Source organism: Setaria viridis, chromosome 9 (genome assembly GCF_005286985.2).
Source record: "Setaria viridis chromosome 9, Setaria_viridis_v4.0, whole genome shotgun sequence".
NCBI classification, from domain to species: Eukaryota; Viridiplantae; Streptophyta; class Magnoliopsida; order Poales; family Poaceae; genus Setaria; species Setaria viridis.
The window spans coordinates 39,487,203-39,503,442 of record NC_048271.2 but is presented as its reverse complement, the minus strand read 5'-3'; the positions used below and the strand labels follow the sequence as shown (position 1 = coordinate 39,503,442).

The 16,240-nt window shown below is 43.7% G+C and overlaps 1 protein-coding gene across 1 annotated transcript; it reads left to right on the top strand.

The window, feature by feature from the left end:
- Positions 1 to 1,027: 1,027 nt before the first annotated feature.
- On the top strand, positions 1,028 to 15,653 carry LOC117837121 (ent-copalyl diphosphate synthase 2, chloroplastic). The gene is made up of 16 exons (XM_034716709.2): positions 1,028 to 1,197; positions 2,347 to 2,472; positions 3,017 to 3,096; positions 3,228 to 3,488; positions 10,252 to 10,339; positions 10,570 to 10,753; positions 10,853 to 11,067; positions 11,165 to 11,285; positions 11,394 to 11,506; positions 11,750 to 11,976; positions 12,445 to 12,560; positions 12,678 to 12,776; positions 12,960 to 13,196; positions 13,640 to 13,766; positions 13,853 to 14,101; positions 14,706 to 15,653. The coding sequence occupies exons 1-16, from the start codon at positions 1,119 to 1,121 to the stop codon at positions 14,934 to 14,936; spliced, it is 2,553 nt and encodes an 850-aa protein (XP_034572600.1). The 5' UTR covers positions 1,028 to 1,118; the 3' UTR covers positions 14,937 to 15,653.
- The last annotated feature ends 587 nt before the right edge of the window (positions 15,654 to 16,240 follow it).

Here is a 16,240-nt window from a genome sequence, read left to right as displayed (position 1 = left end):
CGTCGATGTCGGAGGATGGCGGGAGGTCGTCGGTGGACATGGGGTGGAGGGCCGGACGGAGCGGCGGCGGCTAGATCCCCAGAGGGAGGGCGGCGAAGGAAGGGGAGGGGAACGAGGGAGCTGGGTGGAGGGCCGGACGGAGCGGCGACATCTAGATCCCCCGAGGGACGGGACCGGAGCCGGACGGAGTGCGGCGGATCTCGATCCCCCAAGGGAGGGGAGGGGAATGAGGGAGCGGAACTCTTTTCGCTTTAATCCCTCGTTTTCCTATTTTTTCCACTCGAGCCCCTCTATACTCAGAATTGGACTGCGGGTTGATATCACGAAATGTTAGGATTTTTTTTTGAAAAATAGCCCGACGGATGAAAAATTCAGGCAGAAACGTTATTTGCTTTAATAATAGGTAAAGACCAGTGCGTGTATGCGCCCGCACTCGTTTGTTTCCAAATTCAGTGCGAAGAACAATACGTCACATCACCATTTGTCTTTCTTAACTGACCGCTAGATCACATGCTGCGACTTCTTTGTTCCACAAGAAGGACCAGGACCGGTTTGCATGGTCCACGGTCCACACGTTCTCAGGAGCGAAGAGTCCAAGTCTCGTCTGAACTTCCCACCTTCTCAGGTTCTCATGTTGGTAGGCAAAGTGGCACAGAAGTACACGTCGTACACATGGAGTCATGGCTGGCCAACGGTTTTGAAGTGTCCTGCACTCGGTTGCCGTCAGTCTCGATGAACTTCCCCTCCACGTGCTGCGACGACACAGAGGGATCGGATTACACCCAGTGTGTGCAGCGGATGCAGAATTTTTTTTTGTTTTGAAATAAATGGTGCAGATTTTTCACAGCACGTGTTTGGAAACTTAGAACAAAGTCACAAACATTAAGACCAGTCAACTCCAGGATCTTGTTCAGTTGAATTGTTGAGGTTGAAAAAAACTGAGAAGTTACGTTTTAGGTCGTACCCCGCGTCAACCCGGCCTATATATAGGTCACGCATAGACAGAAGGACTTAGCTTGCAGATGAACCCCGGCCCTTGCCGTTTCTGTTTCAGTGATTAGCAGTAACCTGTGTACTTTATTTCCATCTCTTTAACGTAAGTTCACCGACCAGCTTGCATGGGGCTTTACTTGCCAATGCAGCTGCCAGCAAGGGCACTGGCCAGCACTGGATCACCGTGGCGCACGGTTGTGGCAAGTAAGAACATCTATTTGTAATACCATGTCTTGTTTCATATTTTCATTTGCTCTTGCCGCCCATTGCTATGTTTACCTCTATTTGCATGATCTGAGTCTGAGAAAAAAGGAGCAAACTCGGCTGTTAATCTTCAGTGGAGAGGCCGCCGACAGCATTTGCCACCTTGGCTTCATTTTTATGCATTCTCACTGGTCACCAATTGTTCCTTACGAAGTATGAACGTGGCAGAAATCATAAGGGAACTTTCTTTCCCCTTGATTTTTTTACATACATATCCTATGTATTCTTTTCGGGTGTATATATCTCAGGTACAAATGCTCTAGTGACTGAATTAAAATTTTGAATATTCGCAAGAAAAATTGTTTAGAAGTTTCCAAAAATTCTTAAAACAAAGAAGATATGTGTGAGGTAATGATCTGTACATCCATGAAAAAAATGCAATAGAAAAGTCAATTAATTTACAACATAGAAAAAAGTAGCATAAAAGTCAATTCAGTTCACAACTATTTCACCAGAAATCTGTAATTTTTGGAACCCACACATACGGGATCCATATATACATCCTTACTGAAAGTTGAGAATGCTGTCAAATATATATATGAAAACTCTGTACATGATTCTTTGACAAGATTGTAAAATTTTCAATAGTTTACCACTTTCACTTGAGTAAGTTGGACTTTTTTTTTTCAGCCCTTGGTTATTCAACAGGGGAGGTACTAGGGAACCTTATTCCAAACTCTAGGGGACACTGATTTTTAAGTAGTGATAGTTTAATGTACAAAAACCAGAGAAGTTGGAACACATCAATGAGACTTGGTGATCTTTCATACATCCAACAAGTGGCATATATAGACAGCTCAGCATTCATCAGCATAGTTTTAAAGGAGTCTCAGACGACTCTGAATTTAGCTTCATGTGTTTCTGTGGAAAAACTCTTACATCTCAACCACAAAGTAAGAGACACAAACAAGATGTAGAGATGTAAAACCACGGAGCTTATGCATTGGTTTTCTTGCTCCATCCCTACGCACGTATTGGCAGAGCCAGCGCTCCTTCACACAACTTGGAAGCTTTGCTATGCATTTGCTTGTGGTTCCTTCCTCTTTCTTGTTGCGTTGTAATGAGGCTAATCTTTTGCGATTCAATTAGATCAATGGAGTTTAGCCAGCAAAGATGATGCAGCGGCCCAAGCAAAGCTCTATGGCGTGAACATCGCCAGCCAGTGGAGGGTTCGGGCCCAAGTGCAGGATACCAACGAATCAACCGTTGCCAGAGGTATCAGTCAGCCTTATTTGAGCATGTGCCTTAGGATCTGATTGTTTGAGCTGCATCTTTTGCTGGTGGTTTTTTTTTTCTGAAAAGCCAACACTAACTTTTAGAAGATGTGTTTAACTTTCTGGGCTCAAAAAGCAATGAAAAACTCAGAAAATTGAGCTTTTCAGCTTCCCATATAAACTCAGCTTTTCCGAGCTTCTGGATTTTCGGAAGTTGCATGGAAAGTTTGTTGTTTGTTTGAGCTTCTAGTTTTTCACGCTGAGAAACTGCCAGAAAGCTCAAACAAACAGGACATTATTAGCTTTAGCCTTACTTAGCCTTACTAGCGTTATCAGAATTTTACTTAATTTCTAGTACAGTACGGTAAGCCACTGGGAAAGCTACTTGATTTGCCATTGATGTTGTTCTTACTGTCAGCTTCATCTTCATACTTACAATAATTTCAGACATGCACTGCCTGATTGCCATGCGATCTTGCATTGCGTTCCAAGGCAAATAAGTTTCAACTCTTTCATAAAAAAAAAAAGTTTCAACTCACCTGCAGGGTCCCGAACACCCATCATCGGAAATGATGCTGAAATCATGAGATGGCCTGAGGAGCTACGTGATCTTGACAGCTACCAAGTAAATCTTTCTTTTGTGGTGTACTTTTGTTTCGAGATGATCATTTCACATTCGCCATTCGCAACACAGTGGTGCACGTGCATATATAACTGCTGGCTAATTTGCCAATTGTTGATGACAATTTCCATCAGGTTCACGGGACAGACTTTCAACCACTCATTGATCAGATTAGGGCGAAGCTCAGATCAATGAATGATGGAGACATCAGCATCTCAGCATACGACACCGCTTGGGTTGCTTTGGTACCAAGGCTGGATGGCGGGGAGGGCCCCCAGTTTCCGACCGCCGTCCAGTGGATCCTCAACAACCAGCTCCCTGATGGCTCCTGGGGCGATTCAGACTTGTTCTCTGCCTATGACCGTTTGATAAACACCCTTGCACTACCGGAAACAGTAAATTCGCCGAGTGTAAAAATTTTGCCGAGTGCATTTTCTCGGGCACTCGGCAAACAGCCTTTTTGCCGAGTGTACAAAATGGGACACTCGGCGAACATAAAACACTCGGCAAAAAGCAGGTTTGCCGAGTGCCAAAAATCAGACACTCGGCAAACAACTCCACGACACTCGGCAAAGAAGACACACTCGGCAAATCGGTATCGCGTGCGGCGCACGTGCGTCGTGCACTAACAGCGTGGGACGGCCGTTACACCTTTGCCGAGTGTTAGACGGGTGACACTCGGCAAAGTCCACTTCGCCGAGTGCCAGACGCATACACTCGGCACACGCAAACGTTCGCCGAGTGTCTCAGCCGGACACTCGGCAAACGAAACACTTTGCCGAGTGCCGTCCTTGAGGCACTCGGCAAACAAAAAAAAATTCCTTCCAACACCTTCCACACTTTTTCTACTCCCCACGTAGGACATTTGGTTATGCATATTAAAATTTGGTATATTTTCGGGTCTGTTTGGGATTTTTAATGCTTTGTTTGCATTAATAGGAATTTTTTGATTGAAGTCAAATTTTAACTACACGTACTTGAAATAATGGATTGAAATCAGTGAAAAAATCATATTCATATTATGGAGACCAAATTGAGGTCTCAACCAGAAAATGAAAAGAAATTTTGAACATTGTTTTTAAAAAACACGACCACGAACCTTTGGTTCAATGGTTGTTAAATTGTAAAAAAACCAAACGAAATCTGAAAATCACAAGATTTGTCAAGATGTCATTATATTTTGTGTGTAGGCTGTGGTAAAAAATTGAGAACGTTTCGCCCAATTTCTGACCTATCATGCTTAGAAACCGACTAATCTCCTGGAGGGATTCATAGAAGTTAGAAAGGAGCCAATAAGATTTGGTGTTCAAGTGACACATGAATTAAGGAGTGCCTTCAAATCTTTTTGTACAGGCAACATACAACACATGTTGGTTCATGTCAAATTTTGGAAATTTTTCGGATGCATTTGATATTTTTTATTGATTAAATGCAATTATAGATTTTTATTAGATATAAATGGAATTTGAGCTATAACTGCATGAAATAATGGAATATTTTCGGTAGAAAACTAATTTAACAATTTTTTAGTGATTTTGACACGATTTTGAACAAGTATATTTGAAAAAGGCCACTAAAATACGTTATTTCATGTAACGTTTGCCGAGTGTAACCATAAAACACTCGGCAAACATTGTATTTTGCCGAGTGTTTTCTATGTGCACTCGGCAAACAAGTTGCACGGGCCCACTTTCTTCGGCCTCGGTTGATAAAAAAAACCCCCGAATTAAGTTTGCCGAGTGCCCTGGATCTAGGCACTCGGCAAACACTAGTGCTTTGCCGAGTGCCCGCGATCTGGCACTCGGCAAAGGCTTGTATTTTGCCGAGTGTTTTCTATATGCACTCGGTAAACAAGTTGCACGGGCCCACTTCCTTCGGCCTCGGTTGATAAAAAAACCGGAATTAACTTTGCCGAGTGCCCTGGATCTAGGCACTCGGCAAACACTAGTTCTTTGCCGAGTGCCCGCGATCCGGCACTCGGCAAAGCCTTTGCCGAGTGCCAGATCGCGGGCACTCGGCAAAGAATCGAAGTTATCTCCGGACTTAGCGTCTCGTGGATTCATTTCCGCGCGCCTCTAGCCCCGTCCGCCGGCCCCCGCGCCCGACCCGACTCCCGCGTCGCCGGCGCCGCCCGCCACCGCCACCGCCGGCCGCCACCGCCCACCTCCACCGCCCCGCCGCCACCGCCCCGCCGCCCACCGCCACCGCCCCGCCGGCCGCCTGTCTCCCCCGCGTGCCGCCCGATCCCGACGCCCCGGCCCCGGCGTCGGCCTCCCCACCACCGGCGCCGCCCGACGGTCCGCCGGCCGCCTCGCCCCGGCCCCGGCTCCCCGCCACCGGCGCGCCCGGCGCCGGCTCCCCTGCCCGACGGCCGCGGCCCACCGGCCGCCCCCTGCCCGACGGCCGCGGCCCACCGGCCGCCCCCGTTCCGGCCCCGTTCCGCCCCCTGCCCGACGGAGAAGATCTTTCCGCCTGGCTTCTTCAATCCGATGCAGCACATGATTTTGCACCTCCCGTATGAAGCACGAATGGGGGGGCCTGTGCAGGGTCGTTGGTGCTATTCAATTGAGAGATGTCAAAAGGTTCTTCGAACTAAATGTAAAAATAAATGCAAAATTGAAGCATCCATTGCAGAGGCATACATTCTGGAGGAGGTGTCAAACTTCACAACCAAATACTATGCTGACAACCTTCCTAGCGTGCATAATCCACCCGCTCGTTATAATGACTCAGAAGTTGAATCGAGCCTTAGCCTTTTTCGAGGACAACTTGGAAGTGCAAGTGGTGCGACACGGAAGAAATTGAAACATAAAGAGTGGCGCACTATCATGCTGTATGTATTGACCAACCTTGTCGAGGTGGAGCCGTACATACTGTAAGTTGTCAACAAACTAGTTTGTTCTCAATTAATCACTATTCTGCGATCAACTCTCATGTTTCTCGTTGGTACAGGGAATTTCATCGTAAATTCTGGCGTAATTCAAGGGAACCTACCCCGCACGAAGCCGAGACCCTTCTTCAAAAGGGTGCGGGTAATGGAATGCCCGATTTTATTTCTTGGTTCAAATATAAGGTACAATCCAATTTCGCTCGTTCATGATTACCACGTTCCAAGTTTGCCGTACATGCGAATAATATAACGAACCACCCTACTTCAACTTGCAGGCTCAAACCGATTCGTCTATAAATGTTGAGGTTAGACAGGTTGCCGATGGCTGTGCCTACAGGGTCAGATCTTTTACCGGTTACGACGTAAATGGTTATCGTTTTCACACAACAAGCCATGAGCAGAGTCGGCCCAATCGAAGAACGACAAATACCGGAGTATTCACGCTAGGCTCTGATGATGTCGAGTACTACGGAAGAATTGAAGAAATATACGAACTAACTTTTCATGGTTGCAAAGTTATTAATCCAGTCATATTCAAATGCCATTGGTTTGATCCATCAGTCGTGAGACGGGCACCTAATCTTGGGTTAGTCGAAATTCGGCAATCATCCGTCTTGCAAGGAGACGATGTCTATATTGTGGCTCAACAGGCCACGCAAGTTTATTATTTGTCATACCCGTGCCAAACTGACGATCGTCTGAAGGGTTGGGATGTTGTGTACAAGGTATCGCCACACGGTAAACTACCTGTACCAAATAATGAAGATTATAACATTAACCCCAACACATATGACGGAGATTTTTTCCAAGAAGATGGGCTCGAAGGGATTTTTGAGATTGATTTAACCGACGCTTTCGCAATGGAAGTAGACAATGAAAGGGTTGTTGACGATGACGCTGGAGAGGAGGTTCATAATATGAAGGAGTTAGAATTACTTCAGCGGTTACAGTTAGGACAGGACATTGATGATGACGCTGAAACTTCGGAGCACGAGAATGATTTGTTTGACACGCGTGACAGTGACGATGAGACTTATGATCCAGCTAATCCCGATCATGACGATTATTTCTAAGACATGTATGGATCGTGGCAATTTATTTATTATTTGTCATACCATGTTATTTTTGAAATTATGTTTTATTTATATATGTGCTGATTGGTTTACTCTTGGCAAATGCAGGTGATTGAACAATGGTGGGCGGTACGAGGAAGATTGCTGCGCTTTACGAAAAATTAAAAGCTGCAGCTTCCGGGTCAGGTACACGGTCAGACGCATTGAGAGGTCGAGGAAGGCGTCGAGGGAGGGGTGGAGGCAGGGGTGACGCACCCGTGGAGGAAGCGGTGGGGGCACAGGTCTTGGCTAGAGGCAGGGGTCGGGGCAGGGGTCGAGGAAAGGGTAAAGGGGTGAGAGCCCCGTCGCCTGTGCCTTCGTCGTCGTCGGAGGAGGAGGAGGAGGAGGTACCCTCCGCGCACGCCTCTAGTGACGAGGCGGAGGTACAGGAGGAGCAGGAGCAGCAGAGGGAGGAGGGGGAGGAGGCAGGGGAGGAGGGAGGGGAGGAGCAGTCCAAGATTTGGTTGCGAGGTCCCTCGTCCCTCCCGAGGCGACCCATCCCTGATCATTTACGCCCCCTGATTCAACCCGCTGGGGCAAAGTAAGTTTCTTCACATATTCTCTGTACTTTTGATATGTTCAAACTCACATATTAATCACTTGTGCAGGAGTTGGACTAAGCTCAGTGGGGGTGCCCACAACCGCAAGGTCAACGGCATCGTCGGTCTTTTGTGTAGGCTACACTTCCCCGGTCTAGTGGTCTTCGCCGGACAGGAGGAGCCGGCCTACACGTGGGACCACTACGTCGCTGCCGCCGACGTCGGTGATCGTGACCACAGGCAGTTTGCGAATAAGGCGGAGCGGGTGAAGGCCGAGCTGTGGGTAAGTCTTCGCAGCACTACATTGCTTAATACATTCTTGATATAATAATTGTATGCTTGCCGTCTATACGCAGGACTTTTATAGATGTCAGGAGGGCTTCGAGGCTAGGGCGGCCTCCGTGATTGAACAAGCCGCTAAGAAGCTTGTTAAGGACATGCACTACGAGGCGCGCGTTCAGGCCATCATCGACTTTTATGCTGAATACAAAAGGATGAGGATCAAAAAAGAAGAGGCCAGGACAATGAACCTGACCAAGGAAGAATTCATGGCGGTACGTACATAAAGACTATATTTACTATTTGAGAGATTAATTACGCTTAATTCCGTTATTTATATGTCATACACTTCATATAGGTGCCTCCGTGGTGGTGCCGATCCTTTACCCGGTGCTGGGAAAAAATGGTGGACGTGTGGTTGCAGCCTGGGTGGTTGGAGAACCACAATGCCTGCCGGGAGCGGCGTCTGCAGATGCCATATGCATCACACCATCAAGGCAGTCTGAGCCTTGATGAGTACAAGGAAAAATGGGTACGTGAATTAATTTCTGTTTTCTCAGACATAATACTGCATATTTTGTAATCATTTTACATTTTTTCCGCAGACTTCATCACATGATGGTCAGGAGTGCTCCCGGTTCAAGGCATGGGTTATGTTCAAAAAGGGCAAGGCCACGGCAGACATCGACTTCAACCCGGAGGACCCGCCCGAGGCGTACAGCCATCCCAGCATCCACAGCCGCGTCACCGAGTACACAGCCATGGCGAGGGAGGTTCACGGGCCAGAGTTCGATCCGAGCTCTCAGGATATCGATCCTGAAATAGTGATGAGGGTAGGAGGAGGGAAGAAGCATGGCAGGTATTGGATTGGAGATAGCGTGATCGACACTGCCAGTACTCCCACTCTCTCCCAGATCCGAGCAAGGAGCACGGACTCGAGCCCCGCGATACGGCCACGGCCTACCACTGCACAGCTACAGATGCAGGCTCTGCAGGTTAGTTGTGTTTCTTTAATTTTTCATTCATTTTGTACTTACCTTTTGCTTGACAATAAGTGGTTGGGATGAAATATTGTAGGCCCAGGTGGAGGTAGAACGGAAGCGCCGAGAGGAACTAGAGGCGAGGATCGAGGCGGATCGGCAGCTTGAAAGGCAGAGGACGGAGCAGATGTTCCAATACATGCAGAGTGTGTTCCACAGTTTAGGTCAAACTCCACCACCTATGCCACCGAACCTCTTCCCGCCACCTCCACCACCTCCTGCAGCTACTCCTGTGAGTCAATCTCAACCTTACAATCAATCTAGACTTACTTCCACTAGAATTACTTGTTTAGACTATGAAATCTCTTTACCTACATTTGTGCAGAATCAATCGGCGGCGTCCAATGCAGAATCTTCCTGGGGGCACTGGACACCTGCACGTCCTCCTCATCCTCCTCAGTGACTTGTCATTTCTGTGTTTGTGATGTAAAACTTGTGAATTACTTATTTAGACGAGAACTTATGAATGCTATTTGTGTGCTTGTGAATCCTGTGGTGCAATTTATATGCTTGTGCTGCCATTAATATGCCTGTGTATCTGTGGTTGTTTTTTGAGAGGGGTCCTTTATACCTAACATTTCTATTTTGTAGCAGGAATTAGGACACTTTGCCGAGTGTTAGCACTCGGCAAAGAGGACATTTCTGTAGTAGTAGACGGGTTTGCCGAGTGTATTCTTCAAACACTCGGCAAAGGGGTCAAAAAATTTGGCGAAATTGCTTGTTTGCCGAGTGCCATTGGGGAGGCACTCGGCAAAGGGGGCATAAAAAATGGCGGGCCGGGCATCTTTGCCGAGTGTTTTCTTAAATACACTCGGCAAAGATGGAAACTTCGCCGAGTGTATCTAGGGAAACACTCGGCAAAGGGGGCATAAAAAAAATGGCGGGCCGGGCATCTTTGCCGAGTGTTTTCGTAAATACACTCGGCAAAGATGGAAACTTCGCCGAGTGTATCGAGGGAAACACTCGGCAAAGGGGGCATAAAAAAATGGCGGGCCGGGCATCTTTGCCGAGTGTTTTCCTAAATACACTCGGCAAAGATGGAAACTTCGCCGAGTGTCGGCCGTCAGACACTCGGCAAAGCTCCCGTCGCCGTGATAGCCCGTCAACGCCTTTGTACCGTGTGTCATATTTTGCCGAGTGTATTGCGGCACTCGGCAAAGGCTTTGCCGAGTGCCCGATGGTTGACACTCGGCAAACAACCTGTTTGCCGAGAAAAACTTTGCCGAGTAATGTTCGCCGAGTGTTACACTCGGCAAACACTTTGCCGAGTGTATTTGGCCCTTCGCCGAGTGCCTGAGGCACTCGGCAAACTTACTGTATCCGGTAGTGTTGCATGTGTCGTCACACTGACAAAATGGTCTCTTGAGCCTGAAACATGCAAGAAAGGTACTGTAAAATTACGGGTGCACAACAGTGAACAAAATGTCGTAGAAGTAATCTTTTGCTTACATTATTTTACGAGCTTAGAATATTGGATCATTTCACATGCAACTCAATATGGTATTGAAGAGTGGACTTAAGTTTCAGTTCTGCCTAGTGCGACTTAAAAAAAGTTGCAGGCTTCCGCGGCACTAATGGTGTCATTGTTGCTAAATTGCATGCTGCTTTACTTTCAGGGCTCTCTTTTCTCAATCAGAACATGCGGAAGTTAGCAGTGGAAGACCAAGAGTCGATGCCTATTGGCTTCGAGATTGCGTTCCCTTCTCTCATTGAAATAGCAAAGGGCTTGGGCGTTGACTTCCCGTATGATCACCAAGCTTTACAAGGCATATACACGAATAGAGAAATCAAGATGAAGAGGTGCATGCACTCCCATAACGTATACAGTATGATGGTGGTTTCCTTGAGATAGTTTTCTAAGTTTCCTTTCTAATAAATATATGTTTGTTTTCAATATAGGATTCCAAAGGACGTGATGTATAGAGTTCCTACAACAATTCTTCATAGCCTTGAAGGAATGCCTGGACTGGACTGGTCGAAGCTTTTAAACCTGCAATCAAGTGATGGATCCTTCTTGTTTTCTCCTTCGGCTACTGCATATGCTCTTATGCAAACTGGTGACAGGAAGTGCTTCAATTATATTGATAGGATAGTCAAGAAATTCAACGGAGGAGGTAAGATCCATGGCTATGCATAAATCATGTACCATTATCCACAATATTGCTTAGCATTCTGTAACTCCTCTTCAATTGTTTGTCTTGACCATTTTAGTCCCCAATGTTTATCCTGTGGATCTTTTTGAGCACATATGGGTAGTTGATCGATTACAACGTCTCGGCATCTCTCGTTACTTCCAGCGGGAGATTGAACAATGCATGGACTATGTGAACAGGTTTTTCTTTGCAACATTTTTACTTTTTTTATTTCAAGATATAGCACGGGAAAACTCTTTTACATTCTATGGTTAATTAATTTCTCAATCTATATTTCCATTTTATAGGCACTGGACTGAAGAAGGAATTTGCTGGGCTAGGAACTCTGATGTAAAGGATGTGGATGATACAGCTATGGCTTTCAGATTACTACGGCTGCATGGATATAGTGTCTCACCAGGTATAGGAAGCCCATCTTCCTTTTCAACTACTACGGCTGCTGAATCTTTGTACTATTAGCAACACGAGGTTGGAGGTGTTAAGGAGGACAATGCGGATGCCGTAGGCAAAAACTATTAGGCTATCAATGGGTTTATTTGTGGGTCAAGAAGATTTTTTTTGTGTCTATCCTCAATTATATAAAATTACCGAGATGTGCATGTCAGGTGTCCTGCATCACTAACATATGTTCTGTTGCTTGTAGATGTATTTAAGAATTTTGAGAAGGATGGGACGTTCTTTTGTTTTGCTCGACAATCAACTCAAGCAGTCACAGGGATGTATAACCTCAATAGGGCCTCTCAGATAAGTTTTCCAGGCGAGGATGTTTTGCACCGTGCTGGGACTTTCTCCTATGAGTTTCTTAGGCAAAGAGAAGCCGAAGGAACGCTTCGTGACAAATGGATTATTTCTAAGGATCTACCTGGCGAGGTAATCTCCAATCCATGGTAGCATCGGGTGATCCTATTTATATTGCAAAGTGAATAGAATATAAGTGCAAGTTATTAAATAGTTTAATTCATTTTTGTTTGGTTTATGACTTTCTTATTGATTTTATTTCTACATAACATACTGTTATATTTTTTAGCAACTAGTACTATTCATGTTTTCCAAAATATAAAGTATCAGAAGTTCCAGAAAACGCTAATGCATCTTTAGTGTTTAAGTTTTTTTTAAAAAAAACATATGTTCTAAACAGTTTTTTTTTACAGAGAAATAATTTTGAGTGACTGGTAGTGATTGTAATAACACACATCAGCATGCATTAGTCAGCATATATATGTTGGCATCCTCTTGTTATGTCTTTGTGTCATCACATAGTTTCTAAAAAGATATTTGTCTTGTTGCAACATTTTTTCTTCTATATATACCAACAAAAATGCTGAATCTGATAAACAGGTACAATATACACTAGACTTTCCTTGGTATGCAAGCTTGCCACGCGTAGAGGCAAGAAGCTATCTAGATCAATATGGCGGTGACGATGATGTCTGGATTGGAAAGACGCTCTACAGGTAACTTTCACTACTGTATATCATATCCAAATAATTTGGTCCATAACTACTATGCTACATATTCTTCATGCAAGTAAAGATTACATTACCTCTTTATGTGATGGCCACTTTTGTCAGGATGCCTCTTGTGAATAACAATGTATATCTTGAGTTGGCAAGAAAGGACTTCAATTATATCCAGGTTCTACATCAGCTTGAGTGGAAAAATCTGCAAAAGTATGTATACGCAAGAGAATGGTGACATCTCTTTTTTCCATGTGTATATTTTTTCTAATGGGAAGTAGTACAAAAGAATGGAAAAAGATGGTTTTAATATTTCACTTAGAGCAAAAGTATATATATATATATATATTGTCAAATATACATCAATCTTGATAAGGTTTCTGGTACTATGCCAAGGTGGTACATCGAGCTTGGCCTCGTGAATTTTGGAGTGGCACAAGAAGATCTTTTGATAGCTTATTTTCTAGCTGCCGCTTGCGTTTATGGACCAAGTCGTGCCACCGAGAGACTTGCATGGGCTAGAGTGGCAATACTTGCCAACACCATTTCTACACATCTTCAGAGCAATTTATCATTCAGAGAAAGCTTGGAACGTTTCCTCCATTGTCCAGATGAAACAAGGGATGTATCATGGTGAGTTATCTCGCTTATCTTTTATATGCATCTGAGTGATCAATGGCATGCACCAGAATGATAACTTGATGCGTCTTCTCAGAGCAAGAAAAATTGAAAACAATATGGTGCATAATTGAATAGATGGTTCCACTAACACATGACGAAAACCATAAACATACGTATGCTTGTTGTTTAAGAATTACGGTATACACTTTGGTTTGTAGACTGCAGTATGTGATTAAAAATCTTTTGTATACTCTAAAATGAGGTACAACATTAGAAGTGTTTTCTGGAGAATCAAACTCTGATTCAGTAGTAAATTATTATTAAATTTCTCCATTGCATAATGTAGTGAATGGTTGAACTTAATTAGCTCGGCTGGTGGCAAAATTTAACTTCGAGTGATATCTTCTTCTTACTACTTATACTAACTGATGATGTGAGATAAATGGTACATCCAGGCTTAACGCAAATGGAAATTATGCTATTCTTGTGAAGGCACTTGTGCAACTTAATGATTTATTAGCACAAGAAGCACAAACAATCCACGAAGGACCGGAGTACATCCGCAGCCTCTTGAGATCAGCTGTAGGTTAAATAGAAACTTGCACTTATTATAGTAACCACATCATTTTTTTCAACAGTCATCCTAATACAATTCTCTGAACTTCTAGTGGATTGAATGGATAAGGGAGAAGATGAACACAGAAGACAATATATGTAATGATGAACCCAGTACTATGAAGGGGTCATGCATGGTTCATGATAAACAAACATGTTTGCTTTTGGTTCAAATAATTGAAATTTGTGGTGGACGCATTAATGAGGCTGTATCATTGATAAACAACAAGAATGTTGATCGGATTGTTCAACTCACAAGATCCATATGTGACAGTCTTCACCACAAGATGTTGCTATCTCAGGTAACCCTATATTAATGATGTTTTCTACAATTCTTAGTTTTCAATAAAATGAACCTGGCAAGCTAACCGTTGCTTAGTATGGGGTACCTTAACTCTCTTGAAGAAGACCCAAAATGCTGCTCTAATTTTGCATAGTGCAACTGCATTTTCATGAACTTTGCATGGTGCTTCAGAGTTCAGACCTAAACAATCACGAAAAAGTAATGTCAAAATATTTAAAATAATATAGTTTTAAATAAGTTAGTGGTTAAAGTTTCAATTTTTAGACTATGTCAATGTCCTAAACTGCTTATATTTGATATCATGTGAGAGACAATTGCTTACCAATAAATTTGCCATATCTGCCTTAGCCATACTAGTAAACAAAAAAATTATTTTGCAATAGTTTTTAGGATTATTAAAGCGTATTTTCAGTTTAACCTTTTGTACTTGGTCCATGTAGAAACAACAAATTTCTTGGCAAATAAAATATAAAGTGAATATATATCCAATATGCAACCATCACTTACATCGTGTAAATTTATTTTACGTTTTTTCAAAGACTACTTTTTTATTTTCAGTTTGTCATGCAAACATACTGGACTAATGATGTATGACTTTATAGGATCCCAAGAAGAATGAAGAAGTAATATGCCGTGTTGATGATGAATTAGAGTTGTATATGCAAGAATTTGCTCAATGTATTCTGAGATCCGGTGAGAAAACCATTAACAGCAAGACCAGACAAACGTTTTTGACTATCGTGAAAAGCTGTTACTATGCTACTCATTGCCCACCACATATGATGGATAGACATATTTCCAGAGTTATGTTTGAGCCTGTTTTCTCACAATAAGGTGTCACTCAGTGTACCATTGGTGGCGAACATTGGGAAAGGACTCTGAAGAGTAAGGGTAGAGGAAACATGCAATTGAAGAGAGCAAATGCTTATAATGGAGTACTGGACATTAGTGTTGATGTCACCTCCACATTCTTTATGTACAAAGTAGCACCTATTTTGATTGTACATTTCGATTTTGTGTGTAAATAGGGAGTGATTAGATATTTTCACAAATGGTTCAACCTATTGTTAAACTAAATGAAAATTATACTTTGAAGTGCTAACAGGGGCAACCAAACTGCACTTTGCGGTTGTGTATCAAATATTACTTAAACTCATCATTACTGGCTGTATATATCCACCATGTGGATATAGTAGGCCAAATTTTATCCTTTATCTAAAAAACCATCATATCATGACATTAATTGACTCTCATCCACCCTGAGAAACTAGCTAGGTCGGCTCAACTTCGCTATTGTGACAAAACCACCCTGAGAAACTGGCTAGGTCGGCTCAACTTCACTATTGTGACAAAACCACCCTGAGAAACTGGCTAGGTCAGTCATGTGGTAGGTGCAGTTCTTCTTGATCACCGGCCGGGAACTCTTTCGCCGAGAGCACAAAGGAGTCGCTGAGGTCTCTCCTCAACCTCCTCCATCCTCAGCTTCCACACCTTGGGCCCTGGTGGGTGTGAACGAGGTCGGCATCGGAGGAGACATGACCAGAGATGTCTCTCAGTAGCTCAGGAGTCAGGATATCGCTAGGAAGAGATGACCAGTCGCCGGCCATCACGTGGAGAATCGAGGTAGGAGGAGGTTGAGGAATTATCATTGTAGGTTTATTGGACATTCGGAACATAGAAATGATAATTAATACTACTCCCTCCGTTCCGAATTGCAGGTTGTTTTAGCTTTTCTACAATTAATAATACTTCCTCTGTTCCAAATTGTAGATTGTTTTGACTTTTCTAAATACATAGATTTTACTATATACTTAAATATAATATAAATTAGATGTCTAGCAAAAATTATATATCTAGAAAAGACAAAACAACCTAAGACAAAACAACCTACTAATAGTAGTAGTAAAGTATTTTCTCCAACTTATTCCTAGATTCGGATTCCTAAAACCTTTCTCAGCAATTCCAAAGGACAAGTCAATCGAATACTGAGTCTTCCAATTAGATCTAGGAACCTGGTGGTTTATTCTATAGGGAATTGCTGAGACTGAGAGGACAAGTCAATCGAATCGTTTTCCTCTTCCTACGGATGCCCGAGCCCTTGTTCTTCTTCCAAGGCAACACATGGCACATTGGCAGT

Coding starts and splice junctions, on each gene's coding strand:
- LOC117837121 (XM_034716709.2), top strand. CDS start 1,119: ATGGGGCTTTACTTGCCAATGCAGCTGCCAGCAAGGGCACTGGCCAGC. Junction 10,340..10,569: donor GCCTGAAACATGCAAGAAAG/GTACTGTAAAAT, acceptor CTTTACTTTCAG/GGCTCTCTTTTCTCAATCAG. Junction 14,102..14,705: donor ACAAGATGTTGCTATCTCAG/GTAACCCTATAT, acceptor ATGACTTTATAG/GATCCCAAGAAGAATGAAGA.